Below are 21,241 nucleotides of genomic sequence, written 5' to 3'. Positions count from 1 at the left end.
AACTTAATCCTTGCAGCCACTGGGAGCAAGTGCAGAGATTTCAGTCCTGGAGAGATACGGTCCCTGGGCTTGAGGTCAAGGACAAGTCTCTCAGTCCTGTTCTGGATGAGTTGCAGAGGGCGGAGAGTAGAAGCAGGCAGATTTAAAAAGAGGCTGTTGCAAAAGTCCCGGCTAGAGCGAACCAGAGCTCTGGCGACAATGAGTTTCTGGGGGAAGGAGAGGAAAGGAAGACTACCTTTGAGGAGGTGTAGCTGGTAGTGTGACTTCTTAGAGACGTCCGAGATGTGAGAGGAGGAGGAGTGTGGAGTCGAAGATGAAGATGAAGAGGAGCAGGAAGAGGGCCAAGAGAGGCTAGCCAGAGAATGACAGGAAAGGTGGGAGTGGGTGTGCCGATGAGGAGAATCTGTCTTTCTGGCATTAAGGCAGAGATCATTGACGGCACACAACTCCTGGATGGCGGACACTCAGAGATGAGAGAGGAAGACGAGGTGGCTGAGGGTAGCCTGAAAATGGGTGGCCATCCGCATAGCACTGGAAGTTGGGGGCAAAGCGCTGCAATGCAGTGGGCAAGAAGTGGCAGGTATTGGTTGAACAGCCAGGGAGAGTTTAGACCCCTGGTGAACACCACAGATGGAGGAGAGGAAGGACCCAAGTTGAACCTGGAAGAGTCGATCAGAGAGGAAAGAAGTCAGCCATGCCAGGGCCTGACCAGTGATCCCCAGGTTATCACAGACAGTTGATCAGGATGGCATGGTTCACCGTTTCAAAGGCAGAAGAGGGATCAAGTAAGATGAGGACACAGGGGGTGTTGGAATAAAGGTTGGAGAGCAGGTCTTCACGGATGTTGAAGAGAGCAGTTCCTGTGCTTCTGGTAGCTCTGAAGCCAGATTGATGATCATGGAGACAACCAACAGATTTAGTGTGAAGTTTGATCTGGGAGATGGCCAGCTTTTCCAAGAATTTACCCAGGAAAGGAGTGATGGAGATTGGGCGTTAGTTAGCCCGGCAGGATGGGTCGGCAGAGGGTTTCTGAGGGTGCACAAGGGAGTGCCTCAGGGGAGAAGGGAAGACTCCAGTGGCGAAAGAGTGGTTGCAGAAGTCAGCCAGGGAGTCAATGTGGTCCTTGATGGTTTTGGAGGAACAGGGATGAACCTTTTACGCGACTTTCATAGATCGCACTTGGCTAGAAAACTCGTCTGGGGAGAACAGGGGAAAGGCAGAGGAGGAGAGGTGGCTGAAGGGCCAGAGGAAGCGCAGGGGGAGAGGGAGGAAGGGGAGAGGAGGAGAGGGAGGACAGGATGCCCTGAGTTTTAGAGATTAAATAAGAAGCCAGTGCCGTGCAGAGGGCCTGGGAAGGGACAGGAGAGGTAGACTGCGGCAGGATTGGCCAGTTCCTTGCAGATTTTAAAGAGTTCAGCCGAGTTGTTAGATTCCACAGAGATGCGGTCTTGGATGTGAGCTCACTTTTTGGTGAGGACAGAGAGCTGGTATTGCCTTTGGAGCAGACAGCAGGCCAGTTTGTCAGAGGATGTACATGAAGTGCGCCATTTCCTCTGTCCCCCTTCACTTGCGTTTAAGGGTGACGAGGTCTGAGTCGTACCAGGAGTTGCACTTGGCTTTGGGCTTCAGGTGGATCCTCAAGATGGTGGCAAAAACATAGAGAGTATCGGCTATAGGAGAGTGGAGCATGGAAAGGGCTGTATCAGGGTTTGAGTCAGCCAGAGGCGGTGGGGGGGTTGAGAAAGTGGCGGCGAAGGTCTCAACTGACGAGCGCTTCATGGGTCGGATGACTGAGAAGGTGGGTGGCAGTGATGGAGTTGTCTTGGCCTGAGGGGTAGAGAGGGTGAGCTGGGCGGAAAGGAGAAAGTGATCCCTCCAGGAGAGAGGGGTGGTGAGAGGGATGGAAAGGGGAAGGTCTGAGGAGATCAGAAAATCCATAGTGGGCCCTGCAGAGTGAGTCTGGCCAGAGGGGAGAATAGAGGGTTGCAAAGGTCGCGAAAGAGTCCAAAGGAAGGACGGGAATCATCCAGGTGGATGTTGAAGTCTCCAAGAAGGAGGAGTTGAGTGGTTGAGACCAGGAGACCACAAGGCCCAGCAAAGTTCAAAATAAAGCAAACCACCCATTGTGGCAACAACACATGTCCTACCTTCCATGTTTCCACAGGTGTCCCGATGAAAACGGTACCTCGCATGCGTGAGTACGCTCACCTAGGTGGAAAAGAAAAAGGGTCACCCGACAGTGGCGGTCCCAGGGAGCCCCGGCAGGGTTCGCACCCCTCCGTGGAGGGGAAGGCTGTAATGCAGCCCAGCCAGAGCTCTGGGATGGCAGGGGGTGATGTACCCGGCCTTGGGCGCCTATCTCCCTTGTGGGTTGACCATCCCCAAGTCCAGCAGCATTCAATCCCTGGAGAGAAAAGCTGTAATGCTGCCCAGCCAGAGCTCCAGGACAGCCAGGGGTGCAGCCTCTAGTGCCCGTCTCCCATGTGGGACAACTGTTCCCCAAATCAGCAGCGGTCCCAGTAATCCCCGGCAGGGTACCCATCCCTCACTGGAGGGAGAAGCTGTAACGCATCCAGCCAGAGCTCTAGGACAGCCGGGGGTGCTGCAACGGGTGAAACAGCCCCTAACCCCCAAATCCTTTCCCTGGTGGCTTAGTGCTCCTTACTACTCCCTGGGTCAGCAAAATGGGACCAGACCCTCAATTCTTTAGCCCTCCCCCCCTGCCACCCAGAAGCAGAATAAATCTGCCCCACATGTGGGTCTTTCCTGGGTGGGGGGGGCATGGTTGTCCCTACAGGCATAGGGCAAGCACCCTGATGACCTCAAGTATGCCTCTGGCAAAATTGCCCTGTTATTTTGCCGTCCTTGGGGGGGGGGGGTAAAACAGCACTAATTTGCGCCCCCAAGAAGGCAAAACAACTTAACTTTATGCCATCTTGTTGGCATTTGTTGGGTGTTGAGGGTGTTGGTGGATTGGCCTGTGGTGCCCCCCCCCCCCCCTCGGCGACCCCACCTCCAAGATCATATGGCTGGTGGCCTAGTGGTCCTTGCTGCTTCCCAGGGGTGCCGAAATGGAGCCAGAACCCCGATTTTGCCCCCCAGGGAAGCAGCAAGGGTCTGCCCATCCCTGGTAAGGGGGCTGGTTCCCACAGGCAGAGGGCCTGTCCACTGATGCCCCCAAGCCAATCCGAGCAGCAATCCTCCTCTTGAGTGAATCTTGTTGTAAAGGGCAGAGTCTCACTCGGCCCTCACTCGAGCCCTCACTCAAGGAAATTGGGCTACAAATGCCAGAGCAGCACGTGTCTGCGAAATGTTCATGTAGACGCCTTTTAAATTTAATTTCCCGATGATGTCATCACGGCTGCACCCAGACCCCTCCCTCCCCCCCGCCCCCCGGCACAGAAGGGGAGGTCTTCCCCTTCACAGCCTGAGGGTCAGGGGGAGCAGCGCAGCAAGCAAGTGGGGGCGATCCACCCCGCCCCCAGAGGTGAGTAGCGCGGAGTGCAGATGACAAGATACCTGTCCTCCGAACTTAAGGGGTTAATAATTGAGTATTGTGTGGTATTACTCACTACCTATTTTATTTCTTAATGTGTTTTGGGCCTATAATAAACATATAGTATTTTTGTACTTGTCTGTCTAAATTGAATTGTGTGCTTCACGGTGTGGTCTCATTTTGGACCCCTGACACCACTCACTTTCTCCTAAGACTAAGCTTTGTTGACCCCATGCTTAGCTTGATTTGGGTTTGGCTAACCCCAGAGTTCGCCTGTTCACTATAACTAGGGTGGCCTCCTAAAGTCTGTCCACCAGGCCAGGTTTTAGAAATCCATTTTAACAGTGTAAAGGGTTTAAAACTCTGTCAAAAGTCCCTGGCTTCTATGGATAGTTAACAAAGGACAACCAAAAGGCGTCCTAATGCCAGGGATCAGAAACATATTACTCTGGGCCTAAGCAGTAGACCAGGTGCTCTAGCCTGCTGAAGGTGAACTGTGGCAAAGAAGCAGCTGCTTGTTTAAAGCCCTGAGACTAAGATTGGAGAACCTAGGGGAGACCTGTATCGACACTGGTGCTTTTGAAGTGAACCAATCCTGACACTGGTCTGCTTGGACTTTAGTCGGGCCTCCTGGTGGTGCCAGGGAAAACACTGTCCTTCGATGGTCTCCTGTATTGCCATTGATTTATGATCTGGTAGATGTTAATTCTCTTCCGAGTGTGGTGTGTGCAAGGGACCATGTTGTGCCAAGTATCCTTGGTGGTTCATGGTGGACTAGTGATATGTAATTTCTTAATTTAAAATGTCTATTTTTACTGTTTAGATTACTTTCAGTGTAAAATGCTTTTTTTTTTTTTTTTACTGCTTCATTTTCAGTTGTTGTTTTTGCGGGATGTTATGACATAGAACCTGTTATCCTGCATTTTATTCAAATCTCAGTAAATGTGTAATCTTGCCAGATGGAAGAGACTGGAGACTCATGACGTGGTGATAGAATGTGGCAAAATCTCCCTGGACCCCACAGAAGCCTCCTTTGAAGGTGGCTTCTCTCCTCTGCAAGTCCCCTGCCGTGACATTGGCATCAGCCCCTACACTGATAGAAACAGCAGATACGGTAAGAGCATCATGTCTCCATTCCAGACCACATCATGCCTGGACCTCTTTTGGAGGAGCCCAGTCTTTCATTTCTTTTGGGAGACCGCAGCCCTTTCTTGATATTTAGTTTTTTGGCAGAGGGGGCAGCTGGGTGGGACGGTGTAAGCTAGGATTTCAGATTTTAGTTGAGGAGAGGAGCCCATATTACCCTAAAATCCTTCTATATAATCTGTGGTTGATTTGGGAAATTCATCTACACATTATTCAAACTGAGACTTGCATTGAAAATGTAACTTAAATTCAGGCTTCAGTCTAGAGTTGGGATTGTAATTGTACTGGCGTGGGGGGCAGTGCTTTATGAACTCTTCTACATTTTCTTTGCTGCTTGATGCGAGCACGTTAGCTCAATGTAATTTAGAGTCACTATGTATGTTGAGGGTAATCATGCTTCTGGTGTTTGGTAAATGCCCACAGCATCAATAACTACAAACGTAATGTTCAATGTCTCAATCCATGCCAGTTTGCACCTGGCCACAGCTCATACAGCTGGGAGCAGATATGTTGGGCTATAGCAGAAAGTTTATTACAGTTTGTGGTTAAGATGTTGAATGTTCGATAGGGGAAATTAGCGCAGCTCTTCTGTTAATGGTTCATTTATTATGCCGACCAGAGCCACCTCCTATCTCACATGCTTTGCTTCCACTGGGTCATTGGTTTTAAACTATACTTTCTGAAACCCAAAAGGTCTACTTTTAGAGCAGCACAAGCATCCAATAAAATGAAATGTGTATAATAACTGGATGGAATGCATCACATGAGATGTCTTCAGTTATCAAGCAATGTTACGGTTTTAAAAGATAAGACATGGACTTTTATTTTAGGTTTTTTTCAATTGGTTTCTAGGTTGTGCATTTGAAAATGTTTGGTTATTTGAATTCCTATTGCTGCAATGCAAACTGACTCAGTCGAGGTTGCTTGTGGCAAGTTGACCCTTAATCATATTGTTTAAACAAAAGCTACCGGTCTTGTCTTTTTTTAGGAAGCATCACCTCCACTCCCCGAGCAAACCTCTCACAAGTGCCTGCACCACTCCATTGCCAAACTACTCCGCCATCTGAGCCACAGCAGGTGATTTGTTTTGTGTTGTGAATTGGGGTGGAGTAAAGTTGGTTTATTTGAAATGTTATTTTTTTCTGCTTCTTTCTAGTGAGCCGACAGGAGTTGCTGTAGTGCCCTCGGAAAATGTAAATTCTCACTAGGCAACATAGCTGCGATGTCCGCATTCTTCCATGGTATACCAGAATATGTACAGAACCCTGTTCTTAAATGCTTCACGTACTCGGTTAACCTTCTTTTGTGTTAATCTAGAACATGACTTTGGTTCTTTGCAAATCCTTGAATGCAGTCTTTGCTCCAGCCAAGTTGTTTCCTTTTAATGTTTGCTCCTCTCACCTGCAGGATTCTCTCTGGAGCCCTACCACACTTTGTGGAATGAGCACCCCACCCACCTCACCAGTGACTTTGTCTGCTCGTCCTAACAAAATTACCAGCACACCTGGTATGTATCCTCTGGTAGCCTTGGATCTGTCACTCCGTGGTGTCACATTCACTTTGTCAACTTGAGAATTGCTCACCAAATGTTCAGACTTCCAGATACTAAATTCCCTCAAGAATTTAATAGTCACTGTGATAGGCTTTCTTTACTGCTTGCAAGAAGTGTTTTTTGGTCATGTGACTTTCTACTCCTCTCTAAATCACAGGGATTACGAACACCTACCCTAACTATATAGTTAATGGGTGGAAGTGCCCCAAAGCACATTTGCTTACCCACCCTCTGCCAATCAAGAGCCTAACCCTAGAGGGAAACTGGCAGTTCTGCAACCGCCACTGCTTCCACACCAGGCCACAATGCAATGACAGCCTTTGTGGGGCACCCACCCAAGCAGTTTGGGGTCAGGACCTTTGGCTCTGCAGCCTAGATCTCACCAGTCCTGAGCCAGGAGTGTTAGTCTGCACTTTGCTACATTTAGGGTGGTTGGTGTTCAAAACGGGCATTTGCCTAAGAAAATGGGTTGAGTGTGCACTTTTCAATACCCCCTGCCCTCCCTTCATTCATTTAACATTATTTCTAGTCTCTCGAAGTGAACAAAACAATTACTTCAGGAGAGGGAGGAGACAGAGGAAACCTCCAAGGACATGGTGGCAGAAGGGGGGGAGAATTGCATGCCTGGACCCACTTTCCTACTGACCTCCCTATGCTCCCCAAGGTTATTAATGAAGTCAAACCATATGTCTCTTCACTGTTCTGAGCCCCCTTTTCTGCTCTTAGACACTCACCACTCCTCTTTTCTGCTATGCTTACTATCCATCGTCTCTCCCTACCCCCACCATCCCTTTTAGTATCTTCCCCTAGCGCTTTGAAATGCTAATAAGCACTATACAACTTTAAACGTAGCTGGTCCTTCTAATGCTTTCATTGATATAGCATTTTCTTTATATTGCAAATTGTCTGACTTTAATCCACTAAGAACAGCCAAATGGCTAGCATTGTTGTATTGGCCTATGTATGCTGTGAACACAAAAGGTATCCAGGAGAATGGAGGTCTGGGTGACGGGCGGGACAAAGGGTGGAGTTAAGGCCGCTAAGCCACCAGCTCAACATTCAGTGTTTCTGACTTCTTCCTCCTTTATAGCATGTGGAAAAGGCACACCATCTGGAACTCCTGCTGTTTCACCTCCTCCCCCCGGCCTCCTCGACGAGCACACCCCTCTTGTTTCAGGGGCACACATGAAAAAGGTGAGTACAGTTATTGACTTGCAAGAGTCCTGTGGTTGCACAAGTCTGTGTGTGCCTTTACCTTGCCCTCTAGTCATACTGGGCACCTTTCCTTTGTCTTGGCTTTAAATTGTTTTATCAGTATCTGATCATGACACAGTTGTTGCGCCTCCTGTTTGCATACTGCCGGTACATATGATCCTGGTCGATGTATGGTAGGAAGTCCTAAGATGTAGCTGTAGTGTGAGCCCCTTGAATTACTTTTTCAGAATGTTTTCCCCGATTGAGACCTAACCTAAGGCTTCATAAAGGATGCAACGTTGTTTGTTTGAGGCTCTCAAATGTTCCTATTCTGTGTGAGAACTGTCCAGTCTTTTATTTTTATTGCAGTTCTGAGATTTGTAGTCCTAATTTGTAAAATCAACAAAACTAAAGGTTCCCAAATTCCAAGTAACAAGTTGAATGGCTTTCTCACGCATGGACTTGGGTTAAATTCAGTGCTGGGTTTGTACCCCATGAAAGGCTTTAAGCCTACCACACCACAGTGTGGGGGTGCATCAAAGATACAAAGTTGGCTGGGCAAATGATACATGACCTTGCTCTGCTCACTGTTTGCATCCACACATTTGACATAGTTGCTGTGTTGCAATCATTTGTAGCTTACTTTAAGAACCTAGCTTGTTCGCTAGAGCAGATACCGTAGTTGTGGCTCTTGTGGAACCCATTCAGGATTTCCAATACAACTACATTTTAGCTTCAGAGGTGTGATTGGATAAGCAGGTGTTCATATTTATGATCATGTCTGCAGAGGAATAAGAGTTCAATGGATTGCTTTTCTTCTCTGGCAAATTCCTCATCAGAAATCCCATTCAGCGTCTGCTGCTCGGGAAAACTTTTCGACAGGGCACGTAGTGTACATCGACTCAGCAGTTGATCATTCTTGACTCGATGCGCCGGTCGTCGACTCCGGACATGACGTTGGTTGCCATACATATACTACATCACTACAACCCCGTCCCACCGTTCCTTTTTTCCACACGCTCAGCACGCTGCTCTAGGAACTGCTCTTCTCGTCATTTTTTGTGCAAATTTCAGTAGAGTAGTCGACATTTCTTCATTGCGATGTCGGCTCCGAAACCTTTGGGCTTCAAAAGATGTCCCAACTAATTCCAAAATGTCATTGACAAACCGCACAGTGTCTGCCTGTGGTGCCTAGGTGCCGACCACGTGACTGCGGACTGTCTGTCCTGCCAAAAAACAAACCCTAAATCCTTGAGCGAGCGGGCCACTAAATTGAAGGTGGGACATCTGCTGTTTAAGTCACTGGCTTGATCCGGTGAAAGATCAATCGGTCATGAGACTGAGGATCCCACCCAAGAGAAAGAGGACAGGCACCGTAAAAAGGCCAAAATGAGGTTGCGGTTTAGGTGTCATTCCTCATCCTCTCCCCCACAGAAAGAAACATCAGCATAGTCGTTGACACAACTGATTCGTCTGAGGAAAAAGGGAAGTCCTGCTCCGGAAAAGGTACTACCAGAGCCGAGTGGGAAACCTTTAAAGAACAGATGCACAACATGAAGGGGGTCGCTGCGGGTACGGGGAAACCCTCGAAGCAGCAGAGCTCATCAGTCCCTGGTCCGCCTGGCGACAAGGAGACTGTCTGGTTCGAAGCCCTCCTGGCCAACTGTTGATTTTTATCAATGATGCTTTCAAAGCTTCTTGCGGCACCCTCAACGCTACCCGACCCGGCGTCATTGATGCCGACTGTGCAAAGTTTTTGGTTCCTGAGGACCTAGTTCTTCCACGCCATGCACTCCATATTTGGAGATGATGGGGACGACTTTGAGCCGATACTTGATTCTTCCAGTGGTACAGACTTTTTTGCCGACCAGGTGGATCTTCTAGCACTGGCAGAAGATTTACAAATCTCCAGCGGTTAAGACACTTTGCCAGATCTCAAAACACAGCTGGCTCACCCATATGGGCATACCAATGCCTCCTACAGATAAACTGTGAAGAGGTTGGTTGACAACCTGAACCCCTCTTCGGCTTACCTGTTCACTAGCATACTCCATGTGGGCCCACTGACAGAAAGGGCTATGCCATTTAACTTGGCTATTGCTGAGCTGCTCAGTACACTGCTGCAAATAGCTTGTTCTGTTCCCCTGGTGGACTGAGTTTGCTAAAAAGTACAAACTGGCAAGAGGGGACCCTCCCTACCTATCCACCCATCCAACACCAGAGGGATTAGTAGTCCAAGCGGCAACAGTTTCCACTAGGCCTTCTCCGTCCACCTCTAATTTGCGAGTGGACGGAGTAAAAAAATATGATGCCTTGGCTACGTTTTTTCAGCTGGCAGTATGGCGCTCAAGGCTACCAATGTGTCCTGTGTGTTCGCAAAAAAATACACGCATGTCCTCTGGAGGACGATGCAAGAAGTGTCGGAGCATATCCCGCAGGTGGGAATACAGCAGGGGTTTCTTCGTTTGGTGGATGAAGGAAAAGATGTATCCCATCAGGCACTGCAATCAGGTCTGGATATAGCCAATATGTGGGTATGGCGATGAGGTTGGCAGCAGTGATACATAGGCAAGCCTACTTGGACAGCTCAGGTTTTGCCCCAATGCCCAGAACAAGCGTTTGGACATTGATGGCGAACATCTTTTTGGCCCCAAAGCCGATGAATCTTTGGAAAAATGTAAGGAGTCCAAAGTGGCTGCAAAGTCGCTGGGCCTGACCGTTCAGCAACCGACAAAACCTTTCTTCAGCTTTGCCTCCAGGGGTAGAGACTACTGGCAGTTTGCCTCGTTCGGATGGAAGACTCGGCCCATGCCCCCTAAGCAGGGGCAGAGTTGTTTCCTGCACTCCGGTAGGGGACGGATGACGACGGTGGTGACGACGGGACGGACCTTCATCATCATTCCCTCGGGCTTCCCCGCCTGACAAAATTGGCTCCTTTCACGCCGTGATTGCCAGGGCATCCGAGCTCTTCCAGCTCTGCCGTGAGGAACAGAAGGAGGGTTTCCTTTATCGATGGCGAGAGGCCAAGAGAAAGACGGTCCTCGCGGTACTGTTACTCAACGACATCTGGGACGAGGGACTTGCGATCCTGAAGAAACCTTCCATGACGCCTGCCAAGATGGACAGATACGAGAAGTACTGGGGCCCCGATGCCGCCCCTTTGTGCCTCAGGGCTCAACCTACGCCGGATTCGGTCGTCTCAGCGGCGGCCAAGAAAGGCGGCAGGGGCGACAGCCTCAACCTGTACTTCCTCACCTGACAGCGAGGGTAAGAAATTGGACGCCATGGGGCGACGGGTCATCTCGTCGGCGGCAACGACAATTAAGGCGGCCAGCGCCTTAGCGATTGTGGCCCGTTACGACAGGGAGCTGTGGTACAAGATAGCTCCCCTTCCGGACTTCCTACCGGAGGGCAGTGGCCCTGGAGATTCTGCAGGAAGGTGAGGTGGCATCGGACCATGCCAGAACGGTGCCAACGGACATTGCCGACACCGGTTTTCACCAGTTAGGCAACAGTGTTTGCCTTCGACGACGTGGCTGGCTCAAGGCGACAGACTTCCGTCAGGACGTGCAGACCAGGGTCTTGGACATGCCGTTCGACGGCAACAACCTGTTTGGGAAAACGGTGGATGAGTCGCTCCAGGCCTTCAAGGCCGACAGAGACGGCCCAAGCCCTGGGAGTCCTTCAGCAATAACAGCCCTTTCGCAACGCCAGCGGCAGACAGGGGGAATCCAAGGGATCAGGCGGTGGCTCCTCTACGTACCGCCAGGCGGCCCGCTCCTCGTCACAGGAGGCTTACAGGGGTCGTGGCAAGCAAGGAGGATCTCGGTGCCGTTGCCAAGGAGGCCAAGGCGGCTAGGCCGCCTCCAAGCAAGATTGAACCGGCCGTAGCGTTGGGCCCCCACCGAAGCACCCCAGTGGGAGGCCGGCTGGCAAAGTTAGTCAGCGTGTGGGAGTCCATCTCCACTGACCGTTGGGTGCTGGATGCCCTGGCCCACGGGCACACTCTCAATTCCAAAAGAAGTGTCCCCGCATTCCTCCCGTGGCCAGGAAGGAAAATCAGTACCTCAACTGCTGTTGGAGGTAAAGGCGATGCTCAAAGGTGCCATCGAGCTCGTCCACAAGAGGCTCTGGGGCTCCTGAGTATAGTCCAGATACTTCCTCGTCAGAAAGAAGACAGGCGGTTGGCGCCCCATCCTGGACCTACGTCAGTTTAACAAATACATCAAGGCACAGAAGTGCAGGATGGTCACACTCCAGCACGTGCTGGGACAGCTGGAGGAGGGCGACTTCCTATCGTCATTGGACTTGGAGGATGCTTACTTCCCCATCCTAAAAGGACACCGAAAGTTCCTCAGATTTGTAGTCCAAGGACGCCACTACCAATTCAGAGCTCTGCCATTCGGATTGAAGTCGGCACCCAGGGTGTTCACCAAGTGCCTAGCACCAGTGGCTGCGCCTACAGGGGATCCACGTCTACCCCTACCTGGACGACTGGCTCATCCGTGCAAGGACAAGAGAACTCGCCATCGAGCATACGGCGCAGGTGGCGCTGTTTCTGGGAGCGAAGCTCGATACAGTGGAACGATTGGCATCTCCGTCGGAGGAAAGGACGAAGGCCATCTTGGGCAAGGTGCAGCGCCTGCTAGCCACGGACATGGCCAGGCTGAGATCCATCAAGTCCCTCCTCGGTATGATGTCCTCATGCATCTGTCTAGTGCGCCTGTGCAGGCTATGGATGCATCCTCTACAGGCGTTCGACGCCCGCTGGATGCAAGCGGCGGGCAGCTTCAAAGAAAACATCCCGCTCAACAAGGCTTTCCGCCAGGCGATCCAGTGGTGGGGCACCGGTGCACACCTCACGGCAGGCACGGACTTCCAGACCCCGGCACACCAGGTGACGACTGACGCCTCCCTGGAGGGATGGGGTGCACACACCGGAGATCTCCACGCAAGAGGCCTTTACCTCCCGGAGGAGGTGTCTCTCCACTTCAACATCTTGGAGCTCTGCGCCGTGTTCTGGGCGCTCAAGTCGTTCCTCCCGTCCCTCAAGGGCAAGGTCATGAGGATCTTCACCGACAACACCACCATGATGTTCTACATCCGGAAGCAGGGAGGCACCAGATCCCCAGCCCTATCCAAGGAGGCCCCAGGATCTGTGGCTCTGGGCCGTCGCCCAGGTGATGTTTCTGGTTCCCTTCCATCTGGCAGGAATAAAAAACACCATCGCCGACTCACTCAGGGAGCTGCGCTCGTGCCACGAGTGGAAACCATGCCATGATCAAGTGGATCGGCTCTTCCAACGATGGGGCGAAACCCAGATCGACCTGTTCACGACGGCGATAAACTCCAGTGCCAGAGGTTCGCCAGCAGGATGCCCCAGCCGAGGAGCATGGACAATGCTTTCTCGTTCCCCTGGGTCGGCCTGTTCCTGTATGCGTTTCCTCCGTTGCTGCTGCTGCTTCGACTCATCAGCCAGCTCAAGAGGTCCCAGTGCAGGATGATCCTCATCGCACCGGCGTGGCCGAGACAGATCTGGTTCCCTGACCTTCTGGACCTCTGTGTCCCCACCAGTCAAGCTGTCTACGGACGCAGATCTTCTCTCCAGAGAGGGAGGCGCCATTCTTCATCACGACCTGGAGTCGCTGAACTTGCAGACCTGGCTCCTGCAGCACTAGAGTTTGGAGGTTACGATATCCCGGTTGACTGCAGAGAGGTTCTTGCAAAGGCCAGGGCGTCCTCAACTCTTGTGCTACGGACATAAGTGGATGAGGTTCTCTAACTGGTGCCATGCACAGAAGATCAACCCTCTACGGATTACGGCACCTCAGGTGCTACCATACATACTGTCGCTGGCCAAAGCTGGACTAGCTCACGCTTCCATCAAGATACATCTGGCAGCGATCTCCCGATGCACCAGAACTGCAGGACGGCCGTCCTTGTGGTCTCATCGACTGGTGAAGGAATTTATGAAGGGACTGTTCACATCGTTCCCGCCGGTGAAGGCTCCAGCCCCGCCGTGGGAGCGCAACGTGGTGCTGACCAGGCTCATGGGGCCACCTTTCGAGCCTTTGCATGCGGCTCCGTTAAAGTTTTGTGGAAGACCGCGTTCCTTGTGGCCATCACATCCGCACAACGCGTGGGAGAGATTCAGACCCTATCCTGCAAGCCTCCATACTTGACTTTTCACGATACAAGGGTGGTGCTGAGGTCACACCCCTCTTTCATGCCCAAGGTGCCGTTGGACTTCCATTTTAACGAGCCCTTGGTGTTGCCAGTTTTCTTTCCGTCGCCGGCCGAGAGGACTTTGCACTCGATGGATGTAGCTAGAGCGCTTAAGTTCTACGTGGACCGAACAAAGAGTTTTCGGAAGACATCACAGCTGTTTGTGAAATTTGGACCTGTGAACCAAGGGAAGGCTCCCTCGAAGGCTTCCATTTCCAGATGGCTCTCCGGCTGCATCGTGCACGGTCATCGGTTGGCCAACCGACGGTTGCCCGGCTGTCCGAGAGCCCATTTGACCAGAGCGATCGCTGCTACTATGGCGTTCTTGTCCGGTGTGCCCCTGCTGGACATCTGCAGGGCTGCTACGTGGAGGTCGACGCACACCTTCACGAGATTCTACTGCTTCGACTGGGATTCCAGGGAGGAGTCCAGAGTCGGCCAAGCAGTGCTGCGCAACCTGTTCCTGAAGGTGGGCCTGGTGAGGAGGTAAGAGTTGCTTAATGTTTTTATGTAATGCTTAATGTTGAGCCTTTTGCCACCTCCCGTGGTTGTGCATGTGTGTACTGCTATGTATTCCTATTCATGAGCATGTGAATCCATGCCAGACCCCATGCTGGAGAAGTTAAAAGTTACTTACCTGTAACTGTTGTTCTCCAGCATGGGTCTGGCATGGATTCACATGCGAACACTCCCTCCTACCCCTCTGCGGCTCTTCACTTGGTCATACTGCCACTTTACGTGCTACCAAATCTGAGGATGGCTGCCAGGGGAGGGGCTTAGGGAGAGGGCAGTCATTGGCTGGGGGCAGTATGACCCAGAGACCAGTCATTGGTTACTACTAAGAAAGACAGTTCAGAAACGAAACTGATTTTTTCTTTACCAAGGATTCCCAGCCTGATAGGGAATATTCATGAGCATGTGAATCCATGCCAGACCCATGCTGGAGAACAGTTACAGGTAAGTAACTTGTTCCATTTCTTCAAGTCTCTAGTCATTAAGTAAGCAGTAAGTTAACTAATGGTGGAGACCCTGTTAAGGACTCCATAAGGGGACAAAAGCAGCAGCTTGGGTCTGAGGTAACGGGTGTGGGGGTACCCAGGACACCTCTGGGTGCACTCTGGAGTGACTTTTCGGATCGAGGTTAGCAATACCACCCCCCCCCCCCCCATTACCTTAAAATTGAAGAAGACATTGTGGCTGGATTCTCTTCAATGTGGCTGGCTGGGCCCGGCCTCTGGATTCCTTGGTCTGATGACAGAAGGCAGGACAATGGACGGAATATCCCAGCAGCAGTCTCGAGGGTGGACCTCTGGCACGGCTTCAATCAACTTCTTGGTCCCTCTGGATTTGGCACCTTTTCTTCAGCACCAACAAAGGACGTGATTAGTCCGGTGAATCTCCTTTTCTTTTTACAGTACCACACACTGCTGAGGGGTCCGGGTGAGTTGGATCGGATCGCTGGATTGTCCTTCAGGGTACAGCAACGATTTGGACCAGTTCAGCCTCTCCACAACAATGCACTTGGAATGGGCTGCAGGTCTCCCGGTATTGGGGTTTCTCGGCTCTGGAAACTCGCACTTCCTCTGTGCAGGGAGGCGATGCAGCTCTGGTTCTGGGCAATCCAGCAGGAAGTTTCGATCTCGCCAGTTCATCTGGCCGGAGACGAAAAATAGACGGTGGAAGCTCTGTGCAGGCAGAGCGCCATCTCTCACGAGTGGGATTATACTCAGGAGATTCTCCTGGAGATCTTCGCCCTTTGGGGGACCCCTCAAGTGGATCTCTTCGCCTCCAGTGTCAACCAGAAGTGCGAGAGGTTCTGCTCGAGGGAATTTCCTCCGAGAGGAGCCTTAGGAGACGCGTTTGTGGTGGAGTGGTCATTCCCACTGCTGTACGCGTTTCCTCCAGTCCCCGTCATCCCGCAAGTACTGCGGAGGTTACGGAGGTTCGGTTCCCGGATGATCCTCATTGCTCCTGCGTGGGCCCAGTGGACGTGGTACCCGGACCTTCTCGACTTGTCCATCTGCCCTCCACATTGTCTTCCCTACCGAGACGATCTGCTCTCACGGGAGGGTGGTCAGATTCTCCATCCAGAGGTCAGATCCCTCAACCTTCACGCTTGGTTTCTGAAAGCTTGAGGTATAAGGATTGGGACCTCCCTGAAGACGTGATGGAAGTGTTGCTCTCATCCAGCAACAAAGTCCCTGTACTGTTGCCGTAAGTTCTGCGGCTGGTGCAGGGTTAAGAATGTGGATCATTTTTCATGTGACATTCCTGTAGTTCTGTCTTTTTTGCTTTCTTTGGCCCACAGGGGCCTGCAAGTGGGTACGGTTAAAGGTTACCTGGCGGCGCTGTCCATATTTAAGCGCTCGTCTAAAGAGTTTTCCTATTTTAAAATTCCTTTGATTTCTCCGTTTCTGAAAGGGCTCACTAATGTGTTCCCTCCGTCACCTTTCCAGGTGCCCGGTTGGGATTTGAACCTTGTTCTCATGTTTCTGATGGGTGCTCCGTTTGAACCTTTGCATTCATGCCCTTTGAGACTGTTAACTCTTAAAACTGTATTTTTGGTTGCGGTCACTTCCGCTCGCAGAGTGAGTTACAGGCACTTTCAGTTAAGCCACCCTTCACTGTTTCATAAGGACAGGGTTGCTCCAAGTTCGTCCTTCCTTTCTTCCGAAGGTGGTGTCGGAATTTAATTTAGGCCAGAAGGTTGTTCTTCCAGTGTTTTTATCCTCCTACACATCCTGGTAAGGAAGACGAGAGGCTCCATAGGCTTGATCCTAGGAGAGCGTTAAGCTTTTATATTTCACACATGTTCCGGGTCAGAGTGGACAATCAACTCTTCATTGGTTTCGCTGGAAAGCGTTTGGGACAAGCTGTGACGAAACAGACTTTGTCTCGCTGGATTATTTTGGCTATCTCTGAGTGTTACCTTGGTAAGGTACCTTGGTAAGGAACCACCAGTCGGCTTATGGGCCCATTCTACCAGGGGTATGGCTGCCTCTACTGCCCTACAGGGGTGTTCCTATTCGTAACATCTGTGATGCAGCCACCTGGGCTTCGGTACATACTTTTGTACGTCACTACTCCCTCGATTCCATCCGGGGGCAGGATTTGGCCTTTGGCAAGGCGGTCCTTTACTCCGCAATTTGATTGGGCATTCTAAATTTCTGTTGTCTAAATTCTTTTCCCACCTCCTTGCATTGGTACTGCTTTGTGAGTCTGTCGTAGATATGGAATACGTCGGAGGACCCAATCCCCTCGAAGGACAAGTTACTCTTACCTGGTAAGGTTCTTTCAATGGGATGGTCAGACGTAGTATTCCATATCACTCCCTCCCTCCCTGTCTTTCCCGCTACAGAATTTCTTATGCAATTGCAGCTTACGTTTCCGCAAGGCTTTGTGTGGTCAGACTGGCAGAAGACTGGTGCCACAGGTTCTGGGAAAAAACTACAACTGAGGCTACGGGCGTTGTGCATCCTACTTATAACATCCAGTGACGTTGGCCGTTGGAGGAGGTCCTCGAGGGCGGCGTATCGACGTCATCGACGCAGGACGCAGACACCGAAAGATTTTCCAAAGCAGCACAGCTGTGGTGATTACTGCCATAGATATGTAATATGTCGTCGGACCATCCCATCGAAAGAACGTTACCAGGTAAGAGAGTAACTTGTTCTTTTTTTCTTTTGAATGGCAGGCGTTCCTGTGCACAGCCATAGGAGTGTTCAGGGTCTTTATTTTTAATTGCCTATTGATGTTCTTGTATATTGGTTTTCAGTTCACGCATCATGCTGCCTACTGTTAGGTTGGCTGACAACAAACTCAGTGTAACAGAAATACCTTTAACTAAAAGGTCAGGATGGTGTCCAGACTAACTTGCCGTATGCTAAGGTGGGATTTCCCTACCTAAAGAAACTGTCAGTAAGTTCATCTTCAGTCTGTCTGTTTCCAAAACCTATGCTTGCCCTCACAACTAAAACAAAACCATGTGTAGGGATGTCAACCATAAACTAAAAAGTGTTTGAAAAGTAAAGTTCTGACCCATTGTAACGCTCACCTGATTCCCGTAGAGGCGCAGGTCTTGACTGGGCGTATACCGTATCTTCACAGGTGATGTGTAACACACGGCTGGCTCTTTGGGCTGGACCTCTGTGCACGGTATATCTGACACGAAGGGTAAGATGTCTGCAGATAGAAAATATGGGATTAAGGAACTGGGCTATTGAATGTCTCTCTCTTCTTCCCTTTCTCTTCTCCTGTAGAACCCCAAGGTTAACGCTCTCACCTTAGGTAAGTGAACGCTGTGCTCTCCATCTGCCTCGGGGCAGGGTGCTGTAACCAGTTTCTTCACTGGATAAGGGGAGCAGGCCTCTTGACTTCAGAGGACTGCTGTCCGTTGTTTACTGCACGAACAGTAAGTTTCAAGTAATTCTAATGTCTTTAAAGTCTTTAGTAATGATGTTTCTTGTTTTGCAGGGTTCCGGCGATGGCGGATGACGGGCTGAAGTGAATTGAAGATGGAGCCCGTGAGATGAATAGAAGCGCCTGGAAGCACGTAAGTAAGCGCTTGTTGCCTGCTTCACGATGCGCTCTGTCTTTTTATTTTGCAGGTATAAGTTCGGAGCGGCTGCAGGGTGCCGGAATACCCACTGGGTTAGATGTGGAAAGGAGTAATGGCACGTGAGTATTAAAGTTCCCCAATGTCTTTAAACGCACCTTGTTTTGTCTTTCAGATGCGGGATGCAGCGCTGAAGGCCTCCGGAGCGTGCGAAGGGTTGGTAAGCTTTTGTCTTTCAGATGCCAGAATGCAGTGTGAAGACCTCCGGAGCGCACGAGGAGTAGGTAAGCCTTTGTCTTTCAGATGCCGGAATGCAGCGCGAGGCGTTGGTGACAGCCGATGGACCAGGTAAGTGAAGAGCTGTCACTGAAGACCGTAATGCTAACCTGTTCTTTCTTGTCTTTATAGGTGTTGCTGAAGACTGGATTCTGGATGGTAAGCCTTTTTCCTTAGGCCCAGGATCAGATGCAGAAGACACGATGAGCGTTCTGCTGCAGAGGATGCAGAATAACGCAAAGCAAGATTCATCCATCGGGTGTGGTTTAAATAGCCTCCTGTAGTGCTTAGGTGTCTCCTTCCACAGCCACGCCTAGGTAAGAAAAGGGTTCCTGCTTTCCAGAAGAGTTCCAGTGTTCTGAATCTAGGGAGTGGCTCCTGCCCCACCCAACAGGAAAAGTAGTTCCAAACAGAAGAGGATCAGAGGCTCAACTGGCAGGCAAGTAAGCAGCATGGTCTGCTGCAGGTAAGTCCACCCAAGCATTATGAGCCCGGCGCTTCCAGCGCTGGGACTGGGCATATTTATGAGCCTGGTGCCACTGGCGCCAGGACTGGGTCCAAAAGGTCCCAATTGGAACTGGTTGGCACTCGGAACCTGGGTTATGGATCTGCTTCCAAGGGAGTTGGGAAAACCCTGACCTTTTGGAAGCAGAGATCATGACACCCATTTCCAGCTCAGGCTTATTCTTCAACTCCGTTCACCAGTGTTCAAGTTACCTTCTCTTGGATTTAAGGTCATACAGTTCTGCACCCTTGTCTATATTCCCTTCCATAAGTTCAATACAGTTTCATTGCAGCAGGTCTTAGTGTTCCTTTCCCCAAGTTCAATATAACAGTTATCACAAAAGGAAGTATCTTGAGGCTCAGTCTTTTAGATACATTCCAACAATTCTTCACAGCTCAGGGTTCCCGTCACCAAGCTTTAAATGCAACAATAGTAGTTTTCCTTTTGACACATTAGTAGGTTTCCGTGTGAACACTTGAGGGTTCTCTGGTCTTGGCACAGTTGTTAGACCACAGTCCATCCATCACAGGTCGTGCAACCAGGAACCCTTAGTTCCCCTACTCACACATAGGCTCTGCAGTGTCTTGCCTCTGTGTTTCAAGTTCCTTAGTTTGACTTCCTTTTTCCGTACACATTCAATGTCATCTTGTATTTCAGGGTCTTATTCACACAGAATGTTAGCCTCATAGGAGTACCCGAGGATGCCCTGAAGGGGCCCTATGGAGACAGCAATAGAGGAGTTGCTGAAAGATCTGCTGGGGGATTCTGGTTGGTCTCACATGTTTGTAGTAGAGCGTGCACACAGAGCATTGATTGCAAAACCTAAGCCGGGTGGGTTCCCCCAGCCAATGATTTCATGCCTAATGAACTACAGGGACAGGGATCGCGCCCTGCGGTCTGCACGGGAGACCCAGAGACTGAAGATGGGCTCGAACATGGGCCGTATATTCCCAGATTATACGCTGGCGGTACAGCAGGAGAGGCACACATTTGTGGGGGTTAAAAAGCTTGGGGGAGTGCAGAATTCCATATTCTATGTTGTACCCAGCGAGACTGCCGCTACAATTTAAGGAGAAGACTTAATTCTTTGTTCCCTTAGGGGGCTGCATCGTTTGTAGAGGCCAACATTCCCCTAAAGAAGCAGCAGGCGACGGGGGACACTTAACATTTGAAATATTTGTGTATCACACCTGCAATTATGCAAATTAAGATGTGTTAATGGTAACTGTTGGGGAGATTCTCAGATATGTGCTAATTCCCTTCTACCTTAGAGACCCCCAGCTCTTCTGATGGACTAATTCTTATCCTGGAGAGAACGAGACCCTTTTCCCACACTCCTGTATTTTTTATGTGATTTGAACTCTATTTCTTTTGGTTTTGGAGTCTGACAAACTCCATAGGCATCATCTTTTTAGCCCAAACTACACCAGCATAAGCATAGATGGGAACAACATACCAATTGCCGAAGATGTAAAAACTCTAGGTTTTTACCTTGACGCCAACTCCATTCTAACCAAGCATGTGAACATGACTGCCTCAGCCACCGCCTACACAGGCAAGCTGATCAGGGCGTGCAGACCCCTACTGTCATCTAACAGTTGCCTTACACTAGCCAGAGCATTCACAGTGCAAATCGGACTACTGTAATGGTACAGTCCAAATTGGACTTTTGTAATGGTCTCTACGTAGGCGCCAATAAGTCCATACTCCACAAACTGCAGATGCAGCAGAACAATGCTCTCAGAGGTGCCCTAAACATACCCAGAAGAGAGCACATTTCAGCTACCAGAAAACTCTACAAATGGCTCTCTGAACAAGAAAAGTTTGACTTGAAAACGCTCTGCCTTACCCACAAGCCACTAAACCACCTAGCCCCAACTTATCTCACTGATAAGTTCACTCTGAGATCCTCCAGCCGCATTACGAGGTCCACCATCACTTCTTGCCTAGCGGTACCGAGATACAACTTTAAAAGAGCAGGCGGCTCTAGCTTCCCGGTCCTGGCTGCCCAACTATGGAACACACTCCCACTGAACAAATCCATGCAAGCATTCGGAAAATTCAGAAGTAGTGTTATCACCTGGCTACTCAATAAAAACTAACCAATCTTCTCGCTCTGCTATCCACCTGGACTTTTCGGCAATTGTACCCTCCCGTCCATACACGTATGCTTCCATCGCTTATTCATGACTGAATTCATGCGTCTCTATTAACTGAATTCATGTCTTGTATTATGTCGTATGGACTACTCTGCATGAACTGTAACATGTAACAGTCGTCTTATTCACTAGC

The 21,241-nt window shown here is 50.3% G+C and overlaps 1 protein-coding gene across 2 annotated transcripts in view; it reads left to right on the top strand.

Moving 5' to 3' along the window:
* TSC1 (TSC complex subunit 1) overlaps positions 1-21,241 on the top strand; it is a 684,759-nt gene that overhangs the window by 372,890 nt on the left and 290,628 nt on the right. For both annotated transcript variants that reach the window (XM_069609318.1, XM_069609319.1), the window contains exons 8-11: positions 4,456-4,610; positions 5,631-5,719; positions 6,050-6,149; positions 7,285-7,388. In XM_069609318.1, coding sequence (XP_069465419.1) covers positions 4,456-4,610; positions 5,631-5,719; positions 6,050-6,149; positions 7,285-7,388 — 448 coding nt within the window. The remainder of the gene's footprint in view (positions 1-4,455; positions 4,611-5,630; positions 5,720-6,049; positions 6,150-7,284; positions 7,389-21,241) is intronic.

This window comes from Ambystoma mexicanum, chromosome 8 (assembly GCF_040938575.1).
Source record: "Ambystoma mexicanum isolate Mex_15411 chromosome 8, UKY_AmexF1_1, whole genome shotgun sequence".
In the NCBI taxonomy this organism is placed as follows: Eukaryota; Metazoa; Chordata; class Amphibia; order Caudata; family Ambystomatidae; genus Ambystoma; species Ambystoma mexicanum.
This window is presented reverse-complemented; position numbering and strand designations above follow the sequence as displayed.